This window comes from Protopterus annectens, chromosome 11.part0 (assembly GCF_019279795.1).
Source record: "Protopterus annectens isolate FY-2018-M chromosome 11.part0, PAN1.0, whole genome shotgun sequence".
Classification (NCBI taxonomy): Eukaryota; Metazoa; Chordata; order Ceratodontiformes; family Protopteridae; genus Protopterus; species Protopterus annectens.
Genome location: NC_056745.1, coordinates 139219205 through 139246671, shown reverse-complemented (window position 1 = coordinate 139246671; position 27467 = coordinate 139219205). Strand labels below are relative to the sequence as shown.

General features: G+C 41.6%; 1 protein-coding gene across 1 annotated transcript in view; it reads right to left on the bottom strand.

Moving 5' to 3' along the window:
- The window catches only part of IL17RA (interleukin 17 receptor A), a 786505-nt gene that overhangs the window by 471843 nt on the left and 287195 nt on the right, over nucleotides 1-27467 (bottom strand). Inside the window, exon 4 of the mRNA XM_044087525.1 lies at nucleotides 23198-23353. Within this exon, the coding sequence (XP_043943460.1) occupies nucleotides 23198-23353 (156 nt within the window). The remainder of the gene's footprint in view (nucleotides 1-23197; nucleotides 23354-27467) is intronic.

Here is a 27467-nt window from a genome sequence, read left to right as displayed (position 1 = left end):
AGTCCTTTCTTAAAGTAATATCTAAATAGTTAAGTCTATTGTCATCAACACTCATCGTGAATCTCAAGAATGAGGTAGTGTTGTTAAAATATTCAAAGAAATTCTCCAATTGCTCCCTCCCCTCTTTCCACAACAGGACTACGTCATCCAAATAACGATCATAGAGTACCCAAGAATTCCTGCAAGGAGAATTCAGGACAAACAAGTCTTCCCAGCAGGGCTCAAAACTGGTAGTGACTGGCTCCTATACAGAAGCGGAAGTATCTTCTTGAGCGTTTGTCCATTTTTATGTGGTAATACGCATCTTGAAGATCTACAGAGCACATCCAATCATCTTCTTCCAGAAGAGGAAGGACAGACTAAACCGTGACCATCTGGAATTTCTCTGTTTTTACAAATTTGTTTAGTGTACTGAGATCCAGAATTGGTCTCCAGTCCCCTGTCTTTTTTGGCACTAAAAAAATCTTGAGTAAAATCTGGATCCTATCTGGTCTGGGGGGACAGTCTGGATGACTCTTTCTTGTAGCAGCTTTTTGATTTTGTGTGCTGCTGTTTCCCTTTGACTGGTTGGGACATCGGGTATCACTCTTGATGAGACTGGGCAAAGATGGAAGGGGATGTGATAGCCTCTGGATATAATCTGTTGTACCCAAGAGTCAGTTGTTATGTTTTGCCAGGCAGCCCGGTACAAGGAAAAATGACCCCCAACCACTTCCAGAGGTGAGCAGTTGGGCAACGCTTTAGGAGCGCTGATAGGGTTGGCCAGAGAAAGAATCTCTGGAACCCCGGTTTCGCGGACCTCCCCTGCCCCGAAAGGGACAGGAGTTTCCCCCTCTGCCTCTAGGGGAAAACTCGGCACGTGCATCCTGGAAAGAACCCTGTGATTTCTTGTGCCAGATCTTTCCACTCCTCTGATTTCTACAGTAGAATCGCTGAGGGGTGGAGTGTCTGACACCAACGGCAGACAAGGTCTTGCCATCTTGTTCACACCATGCCAGCGTATCCTTGACTTTAGGGCCAAACAAAGAAGCGGCCTCTATGGGTGCATTCATGAAGGAAGCCTTAAAGGAATCCGCAAAGTCTCAAAGGCGCATCCAAGTATGTCATCTGGCGACAATACCTGCGCTGCTGATCTAGCCACCCCTTCCATTGTGTGAGAAATAAGACGCATGGAAGAGTTGGAAATGGACTCTAGGGTGGCTATCTGTGAAGCCACATTATCACGGACTTCATCAGAAACAGTTCCTGCCAAGGTTTCAGAGGGCTGGTTGATAAGAGCTCACTGAAGCCTGGTAAAGTGTGCCAAATAATTCAAAGACCTTATGGCGAAGGTCGATGAAGCAAACACACACTTCCCTAATCTGTCAATCGCCCGGGACTCCTTGTTGGGTGGATGGTCAGTTTGGCTCTCTTCTGCCAAATCCTTCTTAGTAGCAGCTGCCACCGCCATAGCATCTGCTGGGAGACCACGTGACCAGTGGGAGTGTTCGGCGGGGAGCGATAAAATTTTATCTGGCCTCTTAGGTATCGCTTCTATGGTATCAGGAGCCTTCCATGCGCACTGCACGATGAGCTGGACAAGCTCATCGGCAGGCGGGGTGACCCAGGAGGTAGGGGGCTGGGCACTAAAAGCCTGCAGGAATACGGATTCCTCAGAGGAAGGATTAGAGTGCTTCCAGTCACCCCTCTAAGAATCTCGAGGATGTCACCAAAGGACACTTCAGAGGGTGATCGTGGGTGCCCTTCCCCTTCATCAAAATCCATATATTCAGTCAATGATTCCTCAGTGGAGTCCATGTGGTTCCTCTTACACTATTCTTTGCAGGGTGGTTCTTCAGTGGGAGGTTTTGGGGAAGACTGCAAAGAGGGGGTCTCCTGAGGAGAAGAGACCTGAGGCTCTTGTGCCCGGTGTCCAACTGTTGAAGCTTGTGGCAGTTGTGGCACAGAGGGGGAGATAACTCTGACAAATGAGCTTTGCCAGGGGAGGCAAGTGCCCTCTCCATGGCCTGGAAGGCTGGCCCACCCAAGGAGGGATGAGAGCCCGGAACAGAGCATGACAACCTTGGAACCAGGGTCACACCCCGCCCCAATGAGCCCACCCCCAAACCAGGAGTTTTAAGAGGGCCGTGAACCATAAGAGAGAGAGCATCCCTGGAAGGTGCCATAGAAAAAAATCGGCATGGAGCCAGGAATACCCTCCCCAATGGCACAGCCACTGGCCTGAGAAGAGCCCAATGCCCAGTGCACCAAAGGCCACAAGGACGACTCTGGTTCCAAAGTGAGATCCACTATTGGAGTTGGTGGGAGGGAAGCTGCTGTCGGAGTAATAGGCTTTGAAACTTGAGTGGAAGCCGAATGAGGAGTATATGTTGGGGTTTGAGGCAAAATACGCTCACTTGAATGAGGGAACTTGGACTTCAACAGCTGAGAGAGACCTCTGGCCACAAGCAACTGGTCAACAAGCCGCAACACATCCTGCTCAGAAAGACACTTGGTTGACCTCATGAAGAAGGCTGATGACGATTCTGGCCTTTCTAGGAACGGACTATACTGACTGCTGGCAAAAGGATCCAATGGGGAATATTTGGTCCTTGCTAGTTCAATAGGTGCAGAGCTCGGAGCTGAGAAAGTCTGCATTGAAGAAAACGGTGTGGAAAAGGTTTGCACCGAAGATGTCAGTGCCACAGCAGTTGAAGGTGTCTGCACCGTAAAGGCAAACATCTGCCCTGAAGGGTACGGTGCCATAGTAGAAAGTGTCTGCACCGGCAATAAGGACGGTGCCGAGAAGGATTGCACCAAAGTATATGCTGGTGCTGAAAAAGTCTGTGCCATGGAGTACAGAAGAGTCATACTTGGAGCCGAAGGAGACTGTACCAATGGTGCCGAAGGGGACTGAACCTGTATCGACGGTGCCATTAGGGGTTGCGACAGAACTGTCGGAACCGTAGCCGTCTACACTGGGAACTCTGGTGCCGATATCGATAAAGGAGACATGGCTGTAGTCAGGATCATTTGGGGTGGTGACGAGCTTGGAGCCGACAGGGTCACAAGTGGCAGCGCCGGAGTAGTAATCAATTTCACCTTCTTGTGAGTCGACTCCCTACGATCACTAGAGGGAGAAGAAGGGAGCGACTTCGATGAAGAAGAGGAAGAACACCTCTTGCAGGGTTTAATAGGAGGGGGTGAGCCCTCTGATTCAGAAATAGCCTCAGAGAAAGGAGACTTGAGGAGACCTTTCAAAATTAACTTATTCTTCCTCTGGATGAGATTCCTGGTAGATATGTTTTTTACAAATCCCACACGGAGGATCTACAGTCAAGTGGGAGACATTAAGACAGTAAACATATAAGTCATGGCCCTCAGAAAGCGGCAACTTATGGCCGCAATCCTTGCACTGCTTGAAACTAACAGAACTTTTCTTATCCAACATAGCTGGTGTGGAGAAAAAGCACAGTAGCAAAAGGAAGAATAACAGCTACCCAAGAAAAGGGTAAAAAGAGAAAAGGAAGGATTACCAACGATGATAATGGAGAATTACCACAAGGTAAGAAAGCAGGGTAATAAAGGGAAAGGACTAAAGTGAGAGAGTCTAAAGTGTGTGATAGGGTAGGAAAATATTAGAATAAACTTTTGAGAAAATTTTAGAGTAATAATATATAAACTGTCAAAAAATTAGACACTTAGCTGAGAGAGTGGCTTGACGGCTCTTCAGCAACGCGGCAAACGAGATCTGCGGTAACAGGGAGCAGAGCATTCTGGGTAGGACCTTGGCTCGAGAGTTTTTGGCTGATGCGAGCTTGATATTGACCGTCCTCGGAACCGATAACCCATCAGTAAGGAATGAAAGAAGATTAACAACATCAGATTAAAGAAATTTTCTCTTCTGGTCCTGTCCATATGATGAATAAATTATCAAGATAACGGGTATAAAACTTGACCTATTGGTAAAAATCACTGCCACAAAGATACCTGCCTCCCAATTAGCCATGACGATGTTCACATATAATGGGCCACATGTGGCCCCCATGGCTACTCCAGACTGTTGTTTAAAATAAGAACCTTCAAAGTAAAGAAAATTGTTATATAGAACAATTTCCATTAACATAATCAATGTGTTAGTTTTGTCCTGTGGGAAATTAAAATAAAATGCCAGATAATCAGCAAACCAGTGCAATCCAGTAGAATGAGGTCTGCAACCTCATAAATCTTTTACATCAACTGTTATAAATATTCCATCAAAAATCCTTTAGTTTGTTAATTTTAGCTAAAAACTATGAATAAACTGAAAAGGAAGATTTCAGGTCATCTTTCTGACATCAAAGATAAATGCCAGAGGAACGCCTTATCCAAACACTTATTAGAACACCTCAGACATTCTGGTTTTAAATTTATTTATTTACATTTCTTAACTGGGTAGTGTCCAACTGGGTTGGAAAAAAAAAAAAAACGTTTTCAGAGGAGACCCGGGGAGAAAAGCTCATTAAGAACATTATTAAGGTAGAAGCAGCAAACTTAGTTTAAGTAGTACATTGCTAACAATATGTAAATGAGCTTAAAATATTATAGCAACATATAACAAAAATACAACATAAACATGCATGTTTCGGGCATATAGGAATACTTTTTTTTTCTACGATATATATGAGGTACAAAAGTCGTGTATCTTTACAAGGTGAGTCACTTCTGAAAGACCAAAAGTGGTCATGTAGTTTTACAAGTTAGGTCATCTGAAGGAGCAAAGACTAATAAAGAAAAGACAGATAGTGGGATAGCCCAATGTGGGATGAGCACTATTTGGGCTATCATGTAGTTGGGAGCAATACAGGGGCATAGCCAGTTATCATTTAAACAGCCTTTCAGGGTAGTTTTAAATGTGGACAGGTTGGGGTTTTTAGTTATCTGTTGAGGAGGGGTGTTCCAATCTTTGGTTATTTTATGAGAGTAGCGGAATTTAGCATTCTGGACTGTGTGGAGATGGATGAGCTTGAAGGGGACATCACTGGTGTTTGGAGAAAAAATAATTATGCTGGCAGCTGAAATTAAATGCATTCAGAAAACAAGCAGTTAACTATTATTGCTCTATTAAGAGTGTATTGAATTTACATAAGCTGCCACACAATCTGTAAAGGTTTTTTAAGGAATTCGAGGAAATATTTTTAGTACTAAAAACATACTAAATAATAATAATTATGTGTAGAATGTGTACAAATGTATATATGTTTAGTTACTTTAACCTCACTTCTGCTTTGATTAGATTTATTGCATCACACCAGAGATTTAAACAGCAAATTCAAAACATAAATTTTTTTATTCCGGTATCACCATGTAGTATCAGTATGATTCCCCCATTTACCATACTGGTAGATATTCATGCACACACCTGCACACTTTTATACATTACTAGTTTACTTAATCCACTGATTTCTGTATTTTTGTATGGCTTTTCTACTAGTTTTCATTGAATAAACATGTTTTGGGTCTGTAAACATAAAAACTGTCATGACTTTTTTTTTTTTTTTACAAACCACTAACATTTTTTCTGAGCTGTTAATTACTTAGTTTTTTTATGCACATGAATACACAAGGATGGATATTTACTAGATGATATTATCAGAGAGATGTATTTTTATATTTATAGCATTCTAGTTAGATTATGTTTACGGTTAGATAGTTATGTGCTTGTTCTTGATTTAAATTCTTGTCACACAGTTGATGAAGGCTTTATTATATTAGGTAGCCAAAAGCAATTTTAGTTAAAAGTCTTTTATGTGCATTTTATGGTTTTCTTAATACCTGATTTTGGAATGTGGGCTGCAAATAGATAGGTAGTGTTTTTCTTAACTAATATTTAGTTTGATGTAATCAGTAGTAGTGTGTGAGGGTGGGTACTTGTTCTAAATGCACTTTTATGGCCCTCTTTATACTGTTTGCCTTGAATAGGCTTGGTTTAAAATTATACTTTTAAGTATATAAAAGTTGATATGTTTAACATTGTTAAAACATTTCAGATTTTTTGCTACTGAGGATCGCTTGTCTGTGACGAATACAGGCTTTTGCTATGAAACATTACCTGGGTTTCATGATTTCTGGAAATTATTGTGACTGAACTAGTTAATCCCCTAAAACCACTATAAAACATAAACTGACCTAGCAATCGGATAAATTTCACAGAAATAAACAAGTGTACGTAAATTTGTAGAAAAGAGAAAAAATATAGACAGAACTGCTCATAATGCAATAATACATCAGTCACATTTATGTGTTATGGGACAAGATTAGTCTTATTAAAAATCTCATGTTGGGACATGAGTATGTGTTGTTAACCAATTTGTGAGCCCATAGCATGCTGAGACGTAGGTGTGACTGTGTAAAAGTACCCACAGAGGATTCAAAAGAGTGGTCAGTTCCAGACACAGTACCTATCCACCCTGTTATCCCAATCACAATGCTGCAGCTGTAACATTTGGGCTCGCGATGGGAAGAAAGCAAGGGGATGCTGTGGGAAAAGGCTGATCAAAACCTCTCCTCTGTCACTGCATGACGACAGAATTCCTACCCCACCCCCGTATGGTGTGTGGGTTGCTGTATTTATTTTCTGTCCTCTGAACTGCCAGAATCCAGGATCTGTAAGATAAGTCTTAAAAAAAAAAAAAAAAAAATAATAACATTTTTTTTTTTAATGGGAACAAAGATAAGCAAGCAAGATCAAATCCCTGAAAAGGGAACACCTGCATATGTTATGTATGTATCATAATTATGAGAAAGAAAGCTGTAAGTATCTGCTTGACTGGTTTCAGCATACTAAGAATTGTTCTGGCGGGGTATTTCCATTTAAATGAAACTTATGATAGGACTAAGCTGGTGACATTGAAAGGTATTTTGGAAAAAAAGAAAAGCAAAGGAATTGGGTAACAAATGGCAATATTTTGTTCTTGGTACACTGAAGCACTTAAAAGGGAAAAGGAGTCAGCATTAAGGGGGTTACAGGATGCTGAAAAAAATTGTTGTTAGCAGATAAAAGAGGTTAAGACGGCAGTACAGACCAGTAAAAAGGGATCCCTTTATCCTGCCTTAGCAGGTTTGGAATAAACTGAGGAAGGCCAAAAGCAAAAACTTCTGAACAGAATGATAATCCTCCAGCAGCTACTGCACCCCCACCCCCATATGCAGTGGTGCAGGTACCTCCTGTACAAGATTGTCGTGTTTCTCAGACCCCTACCTTTTGGTCAACTGTCCATTGGACACCCAGTCAACGTGATACTGTCACATCTCAGACTAGTTCCCCTGTTCAATCTTCATCTTCTGAACAGGCATCTGCAGTTGAGAGGAGGTTCTTCTTCCTATCCTTCTCAAATTGCTTCTACGTCTCCAACAGGGGCATTAGTATTTGGTCTTCCTGTAGCTCATCACACATGCTCACATGACAGGGTACAACAAGAGATTGTGGCCTCTGGAGGGGATCTTTTGCCACCTCTCAGGGAAATTCTGGGAGCTAATAATAGAGAACGTGTTCATCATCCTTGGACCCCTGCTGATTTGCAAACTATGTTTAAAAGTTTTCCAAATATTACGAAAGATCCATTAAAATTTAGGAAGAAATTAAAAACTATAACAGAATGTTACAATCCTACTTTAACAGATTTAAATCAGCTGCTTAGGGTAGTTACTTCAGATGAAATAAGGAAGCAGTTACTGGAAAAGGCTGAGATAACGGATTTTACTCTCACAGGGAATGCATTAATAGATAACGAACAGCACTGTTAAACAAACTTATGGATGCGTGTCAAGTTAGGACTGACTGGTCTAAAATACAGGCATGCAAACAAAATAAAGGGGAAACCCCTGCAGACTATCTGAGTCACCTTAAAAACAGTATTTGCTAGACATTCAGGAATACCAGACCCAAAAGAGCAAGCTAAGCCAGTTCCTGCAGCGGATTCTGTGCAGGGTCTGCAAGCCCCTGTACAAAATTAAATAAAGCAAGTGCTCACAGACTGGCAGGAAAGAACTTAGAGTCTTTATTAAGTGCTGCAAATCACTGTACTGAGTATCAGGAAAAATGGAGAAAGGATACTGAGGATAAGCTGTTAACTTTACAAATCAAGCATGTGGAAAACCCGAGGGGTCGAGGCAGAAGCAGGGGAAGGGGTAGAGGAATTGTTAGGGGATTCAGTAAAAGTACTAGCTGAGGGGAACAAAGTGCAGCTGGTTGGCAACAATGAACTGGCAGTGCCCCTCCTGCTTCACCTGACACATCTTGCTTCAATTGTGGAAAAGCAGGACATTGGAGAGGAGAATGCTCATACAAGTGAATGCAGGGAGTCCAAGATACTTGGACTGAATGGCAACCAAATTATAATAATCCAGCTTTTCCTTCACCACCTCCTCACATTGGAAGGAGTCAGGAAACACCATACTGACTAGGTCAGGGAAATAAAACAAAAAAAATATTAATCCTCTACTGCCAACAGATCAAAATGGACCTTACATTAAGGTGGAAGTAAATTCAAGGAAAATTCCATTTCTGGTGGACACTGGAGCCACTAGGTCTGTGTTAAAAATGACTTCAGATAGTCAAATACCAATATCAAAGCATAAAATAAAAGCAGTTGGAGTAACAAATGCTACTGTTACATATCCTTTCTCAGAACCTATCTCCATTTCTTTAGCTTCTTTTGAGTACTACTGTATCAGTACATCTGCTTGGTTGAGATCTGTTGTGCAAACTGGGGTGCACTATTTACTGTTCACCAGAAGGGGTGTACTTGGATTTTCCAACAAAATCAGAGGGGGAAGTATTAGCAGAAGCTGACGAACAGCCTGTTGGAATCATACAGGGAGCTGAAAAGTTAATACAGCAGGTACCTGCCAACTTGTGGGCTAGACACGCAAATGAAGTAGGTATACTGAAATCAGCAGAACCAGTAAAAATAAAAATAAATCCATCAAAACCTCTCCCTAGAGTTCCACAATATCCACTGAAGCCAGAAGCAGTGCAGGGAATCAAACCTGTAATTCAGTTTCTGATACAGCAAGGAATAATAATACCAGCTAAAAGCCCTTGTAATACTCCTATTTTCCCTGTGAAGAAGCCAAGAAAAGATACTTGTATATATATGTATATATATATATATATATATATATATATATATATATATATATACATATATATATATATATATATATATATATATATATATATATATATATACTTGTACAAGATTTAAGGGCTGTGAATAATGCAGTATTGCCTACTTTTCCTGTTGTTCAAATCCAGCAATAATATTGAGGTGCATACCACCTACAGCTAGCTACTTTTCCATGACAGATTTATGTTCAGCATTCTTTCCTATACCTATTCACCCTGAGAGTCAGTTTATGTTTGCTTTTACTTATCAGGGACAGCAATATACCTGGACACAGTTGCCACAAGGATACACTGAATCTCCTTCATTATTTTCTCAAATTCTGAAAAAAAGATTTAGAAAATGTGACATTTCTGGGTGGGTCTGTGTTAGTACAATATGTAGATGATTTACTAATAACATCAAATTCCTTTCCTCAGTGTCAGCAGGACACCCTGCATCTTCTGACTATCCTTGCAGAAATGGGACACAAAGTGTCGAAAGAAAAACTACAACTGTGGTCCATCTCAGGTACGTTATCTTGGCCATTTAATATCTCAGGATAGCAGACAGGTATTACCATCTCGTATTGATGCAATATTTAAAGCCCCATGTCCAACTACTCAACGACAGCTTAGATCTTTCCTAGGTATGACAAGATACTGCAGACAGTGGATTTCTAACTATGCAGAAACTGCTAAACCTTTGACAAATCTTTTAAAGCAGTACACACCGGCGCCTATCCCTTGGGATAGTGAAGAGGAAAATTAGAAGTTATGTACCTACCATAACGTTCCATGTTAGTTGTCTTCTTCTCGCCTTCTTTCTTGCTGGATGGGTTTGGAGCCGATCCTCGGCTCCGACTTGGCCACTCTAAAAGCTCGAGAGCTAGTTCCACCGGCTCGAGGCTCCCCTATATCCCACAATGCTAGGCGGTAACTCCTCAGATCTCGTTTGAAAGCTAAGGCCAGCAATAAAATTCCATAAGGAACCAAGAAAACTCCTCTAGGTCTGTCCTGGCTAGGGGAAAGGAGGGTGGGACGCAAGAAAGAAGGCGAGAAGAAGACAACTAACATGGAACGTTATGGTAGGTACATAACTTCTAAATGTTAAGTTGTCAATCTCACCTTCATTCTTGCTGGATGGGACCGCGTCCCTAGCACCTTGTCCCGGGTGGCCTATCGCAACAGACTCTTGAGTACAGTGGAACCAAAGTTGGCTCGGTCTCTAGAGGCCAAGTCCAACTTATAATGAGAAATGAAGGTATGGGGAGAAGCCCAAGTAGCTGCAGAACAAATCGAATCAATAGGCAGCCTATCTTGGAAAGCTATAGAAGTGGCTAAAGCTCTAGTTGAATGAGCCCTGGGTTTGGATGGCAACCGTTGATGTCTTATCTCATACACTATGGTAATCAACGAAGTAAGCCATCTAGAGAGAGAGACTTTAGAAACTGGAAGGCCCATTCTACTTTCTGCATAAGAAACAAACAGTTGGTCAGATTTCCTGAATTGTTTGGTCCTGTCTAAATAGTACCTAAGTTGGCGATGAATATCTAAACAGTGCAACTTTTGTTCTGACCTATTAGAATAATTTGGGAAGAAAACAGGAAGCTCAATGGTTTGATTCAAATTTGCCAATGAAGCTACTTTGGGCAAAAAAGACGGGTTAGTACGCAAGGACACCCTGTCTTTATGAAATACCAGATAAGGGGGTCGACTACACAGAGCATGGAGTTCGGAGACTCTTCTAGCTGAGGTGATAGCTACTAAAAAGAGTGTCTTCCAAGAAAGTAACTTTATAGAACATGAAGCCGCAGGTTCAAAGGGGGGAAGAATTAAGGATGTCAGAACCAAGTTGAGATCCCATTGAGGAGGAGGATCTCTGATGGGTGGTTTGAGGAGAAAAACTCCCTTTAAAAAAGCCTTGCAGAGTTTGTGAGACATAATGGAGGACATGAAAGTTCGATATTGCTGCCAATTGAACTCTAATGGTAGAAGGGGACGAACCTGAGTGGAAAAGTTCGGCTAGAAAGTCTAGAACTGTTTGAATAGAAGCAGTGAAAGGATCTATATTCTTTGACTGCGCCCAATAGGAAAAACGTTTCCACTTGCTAAGATAAATCTTCCGAGTGGAAGATTTATGAGAAGCTATCAAGATATCTCTAACTGAGTGAGATATCAAAGGAAGCCTGGCTAAAGTCGGAATTGGAGGAACCACGCTGTGAGGTTCAGAGAGGGAAGGGAGTGGTGCAACTGACCCGACTGATGGGTCAAGAGGTCTAGAACTGGGTCCAGATGCCAAGTTGTTCCAACAGATAACGGTGGAGTAAAGGGAACCAAACCTGTCGAGGCCAGTAAGGGGCAATGAGGATCATGGAAGCTTCCTGAGCGATGGCTCTCTGTATCAGCTGGGATATCAGTGGGAAGGGAGGAAAGGCATACAGAAGTCCCCGGGGCCAAACGTGCACTGGAGCATCTCTGCTGGGGTGGCCTGGTTGGGGAAAGAGGGTGAAAAAATCGTCGCACTTGCTGTTTTGGGGAGTAGCGAAAAGGTCGCAGCAAGGCCTGCCCCACTTTCGAAAAACTTTCTCCAACACTGAATTGTTCAGAGACCACTCGTGAGGCATGAGAATAGCTCTGCTCAATTTGTCTGCAATCACATTGGACTTCCCGGGGATGTGCGTTGCTAACAGAAATCACTGAGAAGAAATCACCCATTGCCACAGTCTGAGTGCCTCTCGACATAGGGGGTAAGATCTGGTTCCGCCTTGTTTGTTGATGTACCACACTACAGACATGTTGTCTGTTTGAATTGCTATAGTTCCCTTGGGAAGAGAGTCTTGTAGGGCTTGCAACGCTAGAAGCACTGCTCTCATCTCTAGGACGTTTATGTGCAAGTGGCACTCAAACGGTTGCCACATGCCTTGGACTGTCCTGCCCTGGAAATGCCCCCCCCCCACCCAATCAGGGAGGCGTCCGTTGTCACTGTAGCAACCGGAGGGGTAGGGACAAAAGGTCTCCCTAGGAGGAGCTGAGGAGATGTGATCCACCAACAGAGATGATTCTTGCACGACTGAGTTATCCGAATAGGATGGGACATTGGGAGACTTTGGTAAGACCACTGTGTGAAGAGCATCCATTGTAAAATTCTCATATGGAAGCGAGCTAATGGTAGTAGAGGGATGGCCGCCGCCATAATCCCTAAGACTTTCAGGATCAGTCTGGCTTTGACTTTGTTGCTCTGCAAGACAAGAAAGACCTGTTTGTGTATGTCTGCTATCCTCTGCTCTGTGAGTCTGGCTGACATCTTGACTGTGTCTAGATTTGCGCCTATGAAGGTAATAACATGACAAGGCGACAAGACAGACTTTTCGTAGTTTATTGATATGCCTAGTGCCTGACATGTGTGAAAAGTGTAGTCTCTGGCGAAGTAAAAGATGCTTGGTGGGGGCTGTAAGGAGCCAGTCGTCTAAATAAGGAAACACCTGGAATCCTTGTCGTCTCAGGTGAGAGGCTACCACTGCCATGCATTTGGTAAACACTCGGGGGGCTGTAGTGAGACCAAAGGGCAGGGCTCTGAATTGAAAATGACTGGTTCCCAGCCTGAAGCGGAGAAATCTCCTGGAGCGTCGACTCATCTTGATGTGATAGTACGCATCCTGGAGATCTATCGAGCACATCCAGTTGTCCCGCCCCAAAAGGGGAAGAATGGACTGCAGCGTGACCATCCGGAACTTTGTTTTCTTGACAAACTTGTTCAAGTTGCTGAGATCCAAAATGGGTCTCCAGTCCCCTGTTTTCTTTGGAACCAAAAAGAATTTGGAGTAGATTCCGGATCCTACTTGGTCTGCTGGAACTGGTTGAATGGCTCTTTTTGTGAGCAGCTTTGAAATTTCCAATGCTGCTTGCTCCCTTTGACTGGGTGGAACGTCTGGAAGGGATTTTTTGGACTGCTTTGGAATGAAAAGGAAAGGGATTCTGTAGCCTTCGGAAATGATAGACTGTACCCACTTGTCTTGAGTTAGGGATAGCCAGGCTTTTGGGTACAGTGACAAACTTCCCCCAACTGCCTCCAAAGGTGGGCAGTCGGGCAACACCTCAGGGATGCTGAAAGGGCTTGTCGGAAAAGGATTCTCGACTGCCCAGATTCTGCGGGCCCACTCTGCCCCTGGGACGGTGTATACCATTGTTGTTCCCCCCCTCTGCCTCTAGAGGGGAAACGACTCTGTGCGTCAGGCAAGTCTCCTTGAGATTGTTTGCGGAACCACATCTTTCCCCCCTTCTGACCTTTGGGGTAAGGTCTAGAAGGAGTAGAAAAACGGACTCCAACGGCAGAAAGAGTCTTGCCATCAGTCTCGCACCTAGTCAGGGTTTCCTTCACTTGAGGACAAAAAAGGGATGATCCATCAAAGGGGGAATTAGTGAAGGACGCCTTAAAAGGGTCCGCAAAGTTACAAAGCCGCATCCAGGCGTGCCTACGCAAGGCTACACCTGTACCTGCCGCTCTACTTGCTCCATCCGCCACATATGAAAGGAGGCGCATGGAAGAGTTGGTTATAGAATTAAGGGTAGCCAGCTGAAAGTTCATCCTATCCTGAAAACCCGCAGCTGTTGGGTCCTTCAACATTTCACTCGCTTCTTTGAGTAAATCCCTCTGAAGACGAGTAAAATGACACAGGTAATTCAGCGATCTCATAGTAAAGGTCGCTGATGAGAACATCCGCTTCCCGTACTTGTCCATCGACCTAGACTCCTTGTTAGGAGGATGAACAGGCACCGAAGGATCAGCTAACTCCTTCTTGGTAGCCGCAGCCACCACCATAGCATCAACAGAGACGCCTTTGGTCAGAAATTCTTTATCCTTGGGGGCCATGATGAACTTTGATGGTCTCCTGGGGGTGGGTTCCACTGAGTCAGGAGCCACCCAAGCCTTCTTTGCCACCACTTGCATAAGGGGGTCAAAGGGAGAGGACACCCAGGAGGTGGAAGGGCGAGAGCCAAACGCCTCAAGATACACTGATTCATCCTCTGAAGGGTTGAGGGATGGCCAATTCCCCCTCTGTTTTAAGATTTCAAGGATGTCTACAAAGGAGACATCTTCAGAGGGGGAACGAGGAGAACCTTCAGAATCCTCTAAATCAGTGTCAGATGTGACAGACTCAGGGGAGTCAATGTGCTTCCTCTTGCACTGCCTCTTCCTAGGGGGCTCTCCTACAGGGTCAGGAGAGGCCTCGGAAGAGGATGAGATCCCCACAGGGGAAACTTGAGGAGCTGGCTCTCTACGGTCGGGGATGAGAGAGTGAGTAGAAATCACCGGAGGCACCATAGGGGGAGGGGCAGAAAGAACCGACTGTGGAGTTGAACCTGGTTCCAACACGCTCCTCATGACCGCGAAGGCACCCCTGTCAGGCAGAGCTGGAGGTCTCCATTCCGAAAAACTGGAAACCTCCCCCGGCACCGACAGTGATGGCTCCGAGGCCGATGTCGGAGCCGAACTCACCAGCGCCGAAGCACCGAGAAGGAGAGCGGGGTCGGACAAGGGTCCGATGCCACTCGCCCCCTTGGTGCCGACGAGGGAAGTCCGGCGCCGAGATTCTTCCAAGGAAGACATCGGAGCCGATGACGGAACCGAAGACAAAGGTATCGGTTCCGACGCTACCACAGTCTCGGGTCCGAGCCGCCCCGGCTCCGAACTCAAAAGAGTCAGAGGAGGAATTTGAGTGATAGGAGTAGGTCTCGACTGTTGAGTCCGACTTTGAAGCATCTGGGCTAATGCCTCGGACTTAAGAAGTCGACTCACTACTCTCTGAAGGTCATGGTCCGATAACCTGGAAGACCTAGAAGAGTGGGATCTATGGCTCCGTTCAGACAGCAAGGGTGATGCTGGAGCCGAATGAACGGAGCCAATAGATGGAGATCGGGACCTTTTTCTCGATGTCGGTTCCGATAAAATAATCGGAGCTGACAGAGTAATGTCTTCCTCGGCTCCGGCCAGAGCCGAGGACACCGTAGGGGCTTGTATTCGAGATTCATCGGCTCCGGCCGGAGCCGATGTTCGAATAGCTTTACGGCCTCCAGAAGACGGCTCAGATGCTGGAGCCGAAGGTCTGGAAGACTTAGAGGGTTTCCCCGATGACTGAGTCGGGGGACCCTCAGGTTTAAGTAAGCCCCTTAAAATAAGTTTATTTTTTCACTCCTGCAGGACTCTAGGGCTGAAGCCATGGCAAACAGCACATGAGTCCTGCAGGTGCAAAGGTCCCAGGCAGTACACACAAGAAGTGTGACAGTCTGTCAGAGACATCTTCTGACAGCACGAGTCACACTTCTTAAAGCCTGAGACCTTTGATTCCTTAGACATATTTAAGGGAAAAGAGTAATCACACAAGCACACACACACACCGATTACACTTAGGAGTAATTTAAAACTAAATTAAAATAAATTATAGTAACTAGAAATAAAAATCCCTACAAAACACAGTCACTCACTAGGAAGGGAGGGACTGGGCCTAGGGCCCGAGGGAAAAATTCTAGAGATTTGTGGAAAAAAAGGGTGTGGAAAGTTAACGGGAATGGGATAGACTATTTCCAAACTAACTATATATATAAAAAACTAACTTTAACGGGAAAAAAGGCTAAGAAACTGTTCTTTACCAAAAACTAACCTGAGCCGGTAGGAACACACCTCGATCGCTGTAGCGGCAAATGAGATCTGAGGAGTTACCGCCTAGCATTGTGGGATATAGGGGAGCCTCGAGCCGGTGGAACTAGCTCTCGAGCTTTTAGAGTGGCAGAGTCGGAGCCGATGATCGGCTCCGAACCCATCCAGCAAGAATGAAGGCGAGATTGACAACTTAACATTTAATTTTAGAATTTAAAACAAGGTTTAGCTACTGCTACTATGATGTTGTTGTTATTGTTGTTGTCTTTCGGCTTTTCCCAGTTAGGGCTTGCCACAGCGGAACTCTGGTCCACTAATGATTGGCAGTATATTTTCACGAACGCCGAGGTGCCAGCTTGACTTTCAACCTTCAGTGAAGGCACGCCCATTTACGCATGTCTTTTGAACGCCCACCCAACCGCAGGGAGGACATGCAGACTCCACACAGAAGGCACTCCCCGCACTCCAGCCGAGAATCGAACAGGAGAACCTCTTGTTGTGAGGCAACAATGCTACCACTGCACCACCGTGGCTAGCTACTGCTATTATGATAAAACTTTTATTTTATTCTGTCATGAAAGAAATGGATCTGCTCAGGGAGTGCTTACACAGAAACATGGGGACAGCTACCGGCTTATCATGGCACAGCACTTGATTCTGTTACAAAAGGATTTCCACCCTGTCCAAGAGCAGTTGTCGCTGCTGCCATTTTAGTTAATCTTGCACAATTGCTGGAGCTCATGCATGATCTTACAGTAGCTGTCCCTCATTCTGTATTACCTCTTTTACTTAAAATGAAAACTCAACCACTCTCACCTGCATGACTAAATAAATATGAACTTACGCTTCTTTCTGATCCAGCTATTTCTCTGATCCGCTGTCCTGTTCTAAATCCTGCATCTCTGTTGCCTACTGCTGAGAATGGTGAAGAGCATGATTGTGTGTGTATAACCAACTATCTGCTTTCTCCTAGGAAGGACCTAAAGGCCATTCCTATACACAATGCCAAAGTCAATCTGTTTGTGGACGGTTCCTCTGCAAGAAATCAAAGGGGACAACTGATAGCAGGGATAGCCGTTTGCACCGAAGATAAAATATTGTTCCAATAAAGAACAGAGGGTGTTCATTCTGCTCAAATAGCTGAATTAGTGGCTCTGCAAAAAGCCTGTGAGCTAGCCAAAGACAAGGTGGCCAGTATTTTTGCAGACAGCCATTATGCTTTTGGGGTGGTACATGATTTTGGGCAACTTTGGAAACACAGAGTGTTTTGATGTCTTCAGAAGATCAAATTAAAAATGCAGGGTACATAAAATCATTGTCAGATGCACTTTTGCTATCTAGGAGGCTGTCTGTAATCAAATGTTGTGCTCATCAAAAGGGCATAGATGTTGTAACAAAGGGGAATAATTTGGCAGACCAAGCTGCTAAACAAGTAGTAGGAGATTGTTGTAAAGATCTGTGCATGTAACTATGACAAACTCCAACAGTAATGATGTTCGATTTTAAAAAGTTGTCAGCCTTTCAAGCTTAAGCATCACAGGGAGAAGTTCAGAGGTGGCTTAAGGACATATGCATCAAATCCGCAGATGGATTGTGGTGACATCCAGATGGCTGACTGGTGGCGCCTGCCTCTTTACACCCTTACCTGGTAAGGGCATATCATCTACCAGCCCATGCATGTAAGACAGCTTTATTTAATCAAATTACTCAAAGTTGGAATGCCCCTCATGTCTCCTCTTTGATACTTCAGTATGTAAATAATTGTGCTATATGTCAAGAGTATAATGTTAGTAAAATGCAAACATTAAGACTGCATGTTTACCACCACCCTGGGGGCCTTTTGTAATGTGCAGCTGCACTTCATCCAGATGCCTAGGACTCATAACTTACAATTTATTTTGGTGGTGGTGTGCATGTTTTTGGCATAGGTGGAAGCTTACCCATGTCGTAAAGGTGACGCAGTCACAGCTGTCAAGAAACTCATGTGTAACTTTATACCACGATTTGGTATACCATGTACTATCAATAGTGACCAGGGAACACATTTTAATAATTCATTAATGAAAGCACTATGCAAAATTGTTAATACTAAGTTGAGTCTTCACTGTCCCAATCATCCACAGTCATCTGGACTAGTAGAAAGGATAAATACAACCCTTAAAAATAAAATTTCAAAAATTTGTGCTAAAACCCATTTAAAGTGGCCTGAAGCCCTCCCCTTAGCATTAATGAGCATGAGGGCCTTACTGAATGCCACCAGAAAGTTGAGTCCATATGAAATATTAATGGGGAGATCCATGGCCCTTCCAGCTACCCCTCCCATGGGAAATGCAGATTTAACTCTGTCAGGTGATGCTATGATTTCTATAAAACTTGTTTGTATCTTACAGCAATATTACTGAACAGTAAAAGCAGAGCTCCCCCAACCTCCTGACCAGCCCTGTCATTAACTGCAGCTGGGTGACTGGGTTTACATCAAAACTTTCCAGAGAAAGAACTGTTTAAGTCCAAGGTGGAAGGGCCCTTTCCAGGTGCTGTTAACAACCCTGACTGCTGTTCGCTGTGCAGGACTACTAACATGGATCCATTCGTCTCATTGCAAGAAAACCTGTCATGTGGGGACCCCAGACGAATCACTGTAGCCAACAGAGGGAGCTTGAGGTGCAACATACGAATCATCTGCCCAGTGAAGGAAGTCGACTTCAGTAGCAGTCCATGAGGAATCCAGTGACAACAGGAACCCTTGCTTTGTTTTTCCTGCTGCTTACTCTTATAAACTGGTCGAAAGAAAACAGTTTCTTGCTGGTTCTTCGGCAATATGCTATAGACTTGAATGTAACAAACTGTTGAGTATGTTCGCATATATCTCATCATTATAAGGCAGGGATTCCTATGATACACATCCCTGCATCACAGGTGTCATTTGAAAAAGATCTTAGTGACATCAGTCCAACTTGGCATAATGTGACTGATTTCTCGAAGGTTGTGTCTCTTCAACTTGCAACCACACATCATGGGGACACGTTATGCCAAAAATGGAACAGTTCCGGTAGGAACCAGCAAATGTAATGACACCAGGCATGAAAGCGTGTTAGAGTCTTTGCACTTAAAAACTATGACTGGGGGCGTGGCATGGGCATGATAAAGGATCGTTACTACATCTATGGTGAACACGTCTACCCCTGGGTGCCTACAAACTGGTCTGAATGTTGCTTTGTGGGCTATATTATCCCTGCTATTCAGCATTTCGAAAATCCTCCAGCAGGTAGACTGAGGAATATGTGAGCAATCCACTGTGCAGAGCAAGTATTTTCAGTCTTTATTCCTGGGTATGGAGTGCAAAGGACAATGCTCAAAATCGCCATGCTTGCTCATATTCTACAGGAGGTAGTCAACAGAACTTCACATCATATCAGGATGGCAAATCGAGAAACGGGCATGATAAAGGATCGTTACTACATCTACGGTGAACATGTCTACCCTTGGGTGCCTACAAACTGGTCTGAATGTTGCTTTGTGGGCTATATTATCCCTGCTATTCAGCATTTACAGAATCAAATGGCACTTGACATAATGCTTGCTGCAGAAGGAGGGTCATGTGGCCTCATAGGGAGTCATTGCTGTTCATACATTAATGACTACCATGATGAACAGGAAAAACTGGCAAATTTCACGAGCAAAAAGCCAAGGATTTGGACAGCACATCAAAACAATGGACACTTTTTGGATGGTTGGGTAGTCTTTTTGGTAACCTGGGAACTAGTATAGTCCAGGGTATTGTAATCGTACTTTTCATTATATTTTTGACCATTTTAATATGTTCTATTTTTAAGGTTGTAAAGATGTTTAACCATATCTGTATGTGAAAAGTTACTATTGTGTTTCAACTGCAGTTTTTTAATGTTTAACAAAGGAAATGTAAGTGCTGAAGGAACAGAGGCATGGCATGTTGCTAGTATAAAAGGAATTTGTTAGCCTGATTCCTCCAGACTGGGAGTGAGCTGTTTCTAGGGAAAGTTTGAGGATAAATGAAATGCCTGAGGTCAAAAAACAAGATCCTTGGAGCAGGTGGGTCATGTAAAAGAAGGTGTTCACATGAAGTCCAAGATGGGAATCACGAGAAATGAGTACATTTCTAAAGTCACTGATTTGTTAAAACTACTATCACGTCAGCATTTTGCATGGGTGAATTAATAAGCAAATGTATAAAAGATGCAGTTTCCTTTGTTCATTGAGACTGATTTACCAGTTTCTATGAAGATAGTCTCCCAGTGTTGTAAATAAAATTTTTGGTTGCACATTCTGAAGTGTTATTCTTAACTGAAGGCAAATAAGGTAAATTCTTAATGTTATTTATTTATTACTCTAACATATGTAACGTAGGTAACTTAACAAATTCAGAAAATATTTGTCAATATATATAAAAAGAACAAACAAAAACTTCCTTAGGGCTCTGCAGAGCACAATTTAAAGGGAAGGCAGCCTTTAGTGCTATGACCTAGCATGGGGGGGGGGGGGAGTAAAACTTTACTGAAATCAGGTGGATCATAGTGACCTTCTTCTCTAATGCTTTCTGAAGAAATCTGGGGATGACAGGAGTTAGAGGAAAGGCATAAAGGAGACCAGGGGGCCAAGTGTGGATCAGAGTGCCCCTGAGTGACTCCCCTTTAAGATGATCAGGTAAAAGAACCTGCTGCATTTGGTATTTTGGGGAGAAGCAAAAACCTTTTGATTTAGGGACCACTCGTAAAGGCAGGAGGATGGATCTGCTCAAATTGTCTGCTGGTACACAGGACTTCCCCATAAGTATGTTGCTAGAAGAACATGATTGGAAGATGTTGCCCAGTGCCAAACCCTCATGGCTTCTTGACATAATGGAAAATAATGGGTTCATCTTGCTTGTTCATGTACCAAACTACTGACATGTTGTCAGTTTGGATAAATATCAGTCCTTGAGAAAGGGATTCCTGAAAGGCCTGCAATGCTAGGAGAACTTCCCTCATCTCTAGAATGTTGATATGGAGATTGCCTCAGAGGGCAACTGTGTGCCCTGGACCGTCCTTCCCCTGTAGTGCTCCCCCCCCCCAACTGGAAAGCACCCATAGTCACAGTTACATTTTTTTTTTTAAATACAAGGGGAAGTAAAAATCCTTATAAAAGTCCTAAACATTATAATTATAACACGGGTGGTTGGGTATATCAGTACTAAGACAAACGGCACCATAAGATAAGGTAAAACAGGAAAAGGTAACAATAAAAAATCTCTTACAAGTTTTAACCCATGCCTGAAGAAATAGATCCACATCTGTCTTAAATAAGTGGCAAACAAGATCTAGGGTGATGTTGGGCTTTGATGGGGTTATAAGTAAGGGGAGGAGCCTGAGCTTGGGATCCAAAGTCTTGCGTGGCCAAAGACGGATCCAAGGTCAGATCCAAAGACCCATCCGTTGAGTAACGGATGGGAGAGAGATCATCAGATCCACAGCTTTTACTGATGACTATTTCCATGACTAGCATATCTCCAAAATGAGTCGGTCATGTTTTGAGCCATATAAATTAAAACTGTAAACTCAGTGAAGAATCTTGACAAGTGGTCATTTCTGTAATCAAAAACCGATTCATTTATGTAGGCTGCTCTGTGCTCTGCATGCAGCTTGAATATCAGATCCAATGAAAAGTTTGCATTTCAGCAATGCTAATATAGTGTAAAATAACCTCCTGGCTCCAAAGACACTGGTACAACACAGACAGCTGCTGGACTATTTTATTCAACAGACACTTTTAAGTATGACATGCCTGGATCCATGGCACAGAGGGACAGAGCCTCTAATGTGACCTAGGCAAATGGGATTCAACTGTCAATTTGCCTCTGCCTCTTCTGGGGGGGAGATGGGTGATAGGGAACAATGATTTGTCTGGTGTTGACTGGAAAACATACTTCCAGTGCTTGAAGGGAGGAGCTGCTTGCAGGCAATGTCTTTTGCGAAAATGAGGGATGACCAGTGCAGACAGCTCATTGCATGACCTTCTTTGGCTTTGCAAAGTAAGACATGCATGAGTAAATATAGGGCTAATAGAAAAAACATCAAACTGATTATAATGACTATCTAAATGACAACCCTTCCTTGTCAACCTCACCTGTGATGGGGAACAAAGTGGCCAACTGACTAGGAAGAGGGTACTGATAGTAAACAGCCAGAGGGCCAAAGGATGCAAAAAAAAAAAAATAAATAAATAAAATAAACATAATTACATTCTTTTGCAGTTCATTTATTCAAAACAGATGACATTCACAGAATTCCAGGTGCACGATTATAAAAATCACAGCAAGATGCACTCCTTGTTAAATTAGTAGCAGCACATACATTATCTGCATTTCATTCTCTGAAGAAAATTGAAATATTTTTTAAAAAGTTAGTGTTCTTTCAAAGGATATTGCATGAGAAGTGAAGTAAACTATATTAAGATATCTTAAATTAAAAAAAAAAAAAAAAAAAATATATATATATATATATATATATATATATATATATATATATAAATTAACTGTTTGAGAAACAGAAGTAAAATGGCTAGCACTTTCCTTTTCAGCAAAATGTAATATGTGAAAGAAAGTCCTCCAGTCACAATGTTACATACAGGCTCAGATGTTTCCAAATGTGTGCCTGCCAGTGGTGCAAGCTAACTACACAGATGCCTGCCCTTGAAACAGTTTCCATTAGTAATCGCCAAACCAGTAAAATGGGAAAAACTGCTGCTGCTATCAGCATTAGTTTTTGGCTGTTCCACACTTTATGGTATTCCTTTATATATCTTAATTCTGACATATGGGACATTCTACTGCAACACTCTGTCATAAAGAGTTACTTCAGTCTAAATATCAGATTCCATACCCTGCTGTAACAATTTTTCCTCATCTGTCCAGCATTTATAGCCTACCACTTAATATCCACCCAGACTTTACACATGTTGGAAGAAACAAAAGAATCTAACAAAAAGGTATGCATTTTGCTTAAATCTTTTGCAAGTTTTTTAAAGATTTTATGGCTTCCTTACAAAGCAATCTGTGTGCACCACATAAATGTACAGCATAACTACCATTATAATGGTAGATGTGGTCTGAATTCAGTGAATAAGAGGTGATGGAAACACAACATTGCTTAAAGTAATAACAGTTAGACATATGGATTACATGCATGTAAATCGTTATTCCTGTTTCATAAATATTTCCGTTTTCTGTCAATAAAAATGAGAACATTCATTAGAAAACTGCAGAAGAAAGAAAGGAAAAAATACAGCAAACTTATAGGATACACAACTTTAGCAAAACTGATGTATTTTCAAATAATTCGAAATTGACTACTAAAGGCTGTAATATGTTTATTAATAGTTGGGAACAAAGTACTCAATATTACCATCAGTAGCAAGCCTCCATGTGACCAGCAGCACAGGGATTAAGTGTCCCTCCTTATTCTTTGTACTCTGTAATCTCACATTTATGTCTTTTGGAGGAGATGGAGTCCATTTTGCATCCTTAAACCAGCTCTTGTCAACACAGATGATACGTGGCACTAGAATTAGAAAAGAAAACTACTGAACATTTCACTTTTTACTATGGACGTGTAATTGTGTGTCAAATGTGTGATACTTCAACAATATCCATCAAAAAAACAAAAACAAGCTCTTAAATACTATGATACATAATGTCCTATACATGTGTTATATATTAGTTCTAGTCATGTCCATCCACCATCCCAAAAGAAAAATACTGATAAGAGAAATTATTTCCTACATTTATGGATGACAGAAAAATGTTAGGCTTTTCAAATGCCCTCCTGTCTTCAAGATGTGGCCAAGCTATTCACTGAAATGTGTTGCTAGCTAGGTTTTCATAAGCCGTGTTTGATGAAACAAGATTAAACATTTCTGTAAATATTTACATTGCCACTTAGAAACAGAAATCTTGGCAAATTTTTGAAGTGCAGAATTTTGAAAATTTTTAATGAGCACTTTGGTCAACAAATATCAATTTTGAACACAAGACAAAACTAAACTAAAGGCATCCTAATAAAATAGAAGAATTTAAGAATTAACAGAATTATACCTTGCGCCAGTGGCAATCTAAATATATCAAATCCTTCTTTTTTCACTGTCTTATAGCTTGGAAGCCTAACAGGCTATACATTCAAAAATAATAATTATACAATGACCCCCCCATTAATATTTCAAAATGTGCACGCTGATTGGTCAGCGTGCACACTGTAAATCAGACTTATACTAATGGAAAAAGGTCTGGTCGCCCGGACTTTTTCCATTAGTATGTCTTTTTTACAGAAACGGAGAACACAAGATCTCTGTTGCTGTTTAGAGACTGTCTCACTATGTTAAAGGAGTTTAACATAGCGAGACAGCTTTAAAAAAAACGTAACGGAGATCTTCCTTTCTCCGTTGCTTTTTTTAAAGCTATCTCGCTATGTTAAACTCCTTTAACATAGCGAGACACTTTGTAAAAAGCAACAGAGATCTTGCTTTCTCCGTTGCTTCCACCCACAGCTCTGACGTACTACGTAAGCCTACGCATGTGCAGTACATCAGAACTGCCGCAGACTACCAGACAGCTGCGGAAGGGCAGCAAGGAGGCATTATACAATGCCATTATTTAAGAAAAGTAAGTATTTTTTTTCTTAAATAATGTCATTGTATAACAGCAATAACCCACTTTTGGGTGTGGGTAATGATGGATTTACCCACAATTGTCTTTGTTTGGCCACTCAGGCTTCGCCCTCGTGACCAAACCATACCAACCGTGGGTAAATCCAGCATTACCAAATACAAAAAACACACAAGCCAGCAGCAAGCAGATAGTGTCAAAGAACAGTTTAATAAAAACTGCCCCAACAGCCAAATGGCATCAAAAACATACCGGTTTCGGCAATGGTTAGAAACCTAGCCTTCTTCAGTGTAAATCAAGACGCCAAAAAAGTAAAATGCTGTATTTATACAAATGTAACCATGCTGATTGGTTATAAAATTGTAAGCATGTGCTGATATTCAAATACCATAAAGTAACACATAGTTTAAATGGCCATGAATACATACAAAAATAAATTCGAAAATTGAATCATTAGAGGGCTAAAGTACATACTTATCTAAATGGCTACCTTTAGATAGCATATATACAAGATATGAAATACCAATTATACATAGGTGAAGGTTGGACAAGATATGCATATACAAAATTCAAAATAAATTAGAATACATATTGCAATATAACATAAGTTGATCCAATATATATATGAAAAGAATATATATATGTATTCTAAGAATAGAAATACCATATGTTCCACATAACATGTAATGTATATTTTACAATTTATAGACAATCATTCAACCCAGGGCTGAATAATGCTCCTAATTTCGTGATCCATTTCTTTTCTTTAAGATTAAGTTTATTATGCCAACCACTCTTGGTAGTTCTGTCACCAATGATTTTATCTATAATAGTAAAATGAAATTTGGCAGTACTGTGTATTAGAGTGTGTTTATATAATGCATTAGTAGTTTTATGGCATCTAATGTCACTAAGGTGCTCTGAAATCGTAGTTTTACTGGTCTTGATGTCTGTCCTACATAAAATGAATGGCAAGTGCAACTTGCCAAATACACGACAATCCGTATTGCAATTTGCAAAAAATCTAATGTCAAAAACAGTATTGGTATTCCTACTAGTAAACTCCTTGGTTTTCAACATGTGCTTGCAATTGACACAGTGGCCACATGGAAAAGATCCTATAAGTCTGTCACCTAAGATAGTGGTTTGATATACTTGTGGTAGAGTAGACTCATGATGATGTTTATAGTGATTGAAATGACCAGCCAAATTCTTCCCTTCTACGAAAAGAAAAAGGCATTTATCAGGAACAATGTTTTAATCTTAACGTCAGCCTGCAAAATGTTCCAATTGTCCCTAATGATTTTAGTAAAGTTGTTTGTATTTCTACCAAATGTAGTAGTGAGTCTGAGTATGTTTCTCTTAACATATTTCTTTTTATATGTTAACAAATTCCGTCTGTGTAAACCCCTAGCATAATTCTGAGCCATGGTCACATATCCTGAACAATAACCACGATCAATGAATCTATGATGCAAATCCTGAGCCTGATTGACATAAGTAGTGTTCTCAGAACAATTCCGCCTGATCCTAATAAATTGCGATTTAGGAATGTTCCTTGCTATATGTTTTGGATGAAAGCTGGATGCGTGGAGAATCGTATTGTATTGGGGGAATTTTCTATGGGTTTCAGTTGTCAGGGTATTATCATTTTTCTTTGTTACCAAAACATCCAAAAATGTAATGGCTTCCCGATCATAAGTAATAGTAAATTGTATTCCCCAAATATTATCATTCAGGTATTCCATAAATTCCTGAAGATATAGAGCATCCGATCTCCACACCATCCAGCAATCATCCAAGTATCTACGCCAGATATCTATTTCCGGCAGGAACAGATTATGCGTATCATCGTAAATCATAATATGTTCAATATAAGCCATAAACAGATCAGCGTAAATGGGGGCAAAAGATGCCCCCATAGCTGTACCTCTGATCTGCAAATAACATTCCTGGTTGTAAAAGAAAACATTCTTAGTCAGAACATGCTCAGTTAGGTTCAACAAGAGAGTATTGAAACCAGGTTGATATAATTTAGATGCATTGAGCCAAAATTCAATTGCATCAAGTCCACCCCAATGTGGAATATTAGTGTAAAGTGAACTTACGTCCAAGGTACATAGTAACCATTCTTTATCTAATTGCATATCATTTATAATGCTCAGAAATTGAGTGGTATCCTGTATTCGTGATCTTATATATGGTAGTAATGGCTTTAAATACATCGTTAGGAATTCAGAAAGAGGTTCTGTAATCGACCCCATGCCTGATACAATCGGCCTTCCAGGTGGATGTAAAAGATCATATGTATTTTAGGTAGAAAATAGATATATTGTCTAGTAGGATCAGTAATTGTTAACTGATAACATGTTTTTTTGTCAATAATACCATTTTCAACAGCAGATTTCAAAAAGTCATCAATATCCTTTTTGAAGACCAGGGTGGGGTCCAGTGGCATTTTAGTATAATATTTAACATCATTCAATTGTCTATGTGCTTCAATATCATAAGCACACCAATCTAACACTACCACTGCCCCTCCTTTGTCTGCGTTAATAATAACTAATTCTTTATTATTAACAAGTTCCTCTAGACAAGATTTTTCACCATCAGTGATGTTATTAGGCATAGGTCTCTCATAATCGTGCTTAAAATGTAACTCACTAAGTACACTTCTCAAAAAAAGATTGACAGCTGGATGCATAGGAGGAGTGAAATTAGAAGCATGATATTTAAAACTTTCTTGTTGTGAATGTGTAGTATCCCCTTGTTCCTGAAAAAATAATTTTAGATTAATAAGCCTACAAAATGAAAATAGGTCATTAGTAAATGAATCTTCTGGAACAAAAGCCGGGAATAAAGGATAAACCTTTATTAAGTAGAGATATCTGTTGATCTGATAAAATAGTGCTAGAAATATTACATACATTATTTATTTTTGGTCAATATCTCCAACAGGTTCTGCAGACTGGTAACTTTTTGGTGCTTCCTGCCCCCTCCTCCTCCTGCCCTGT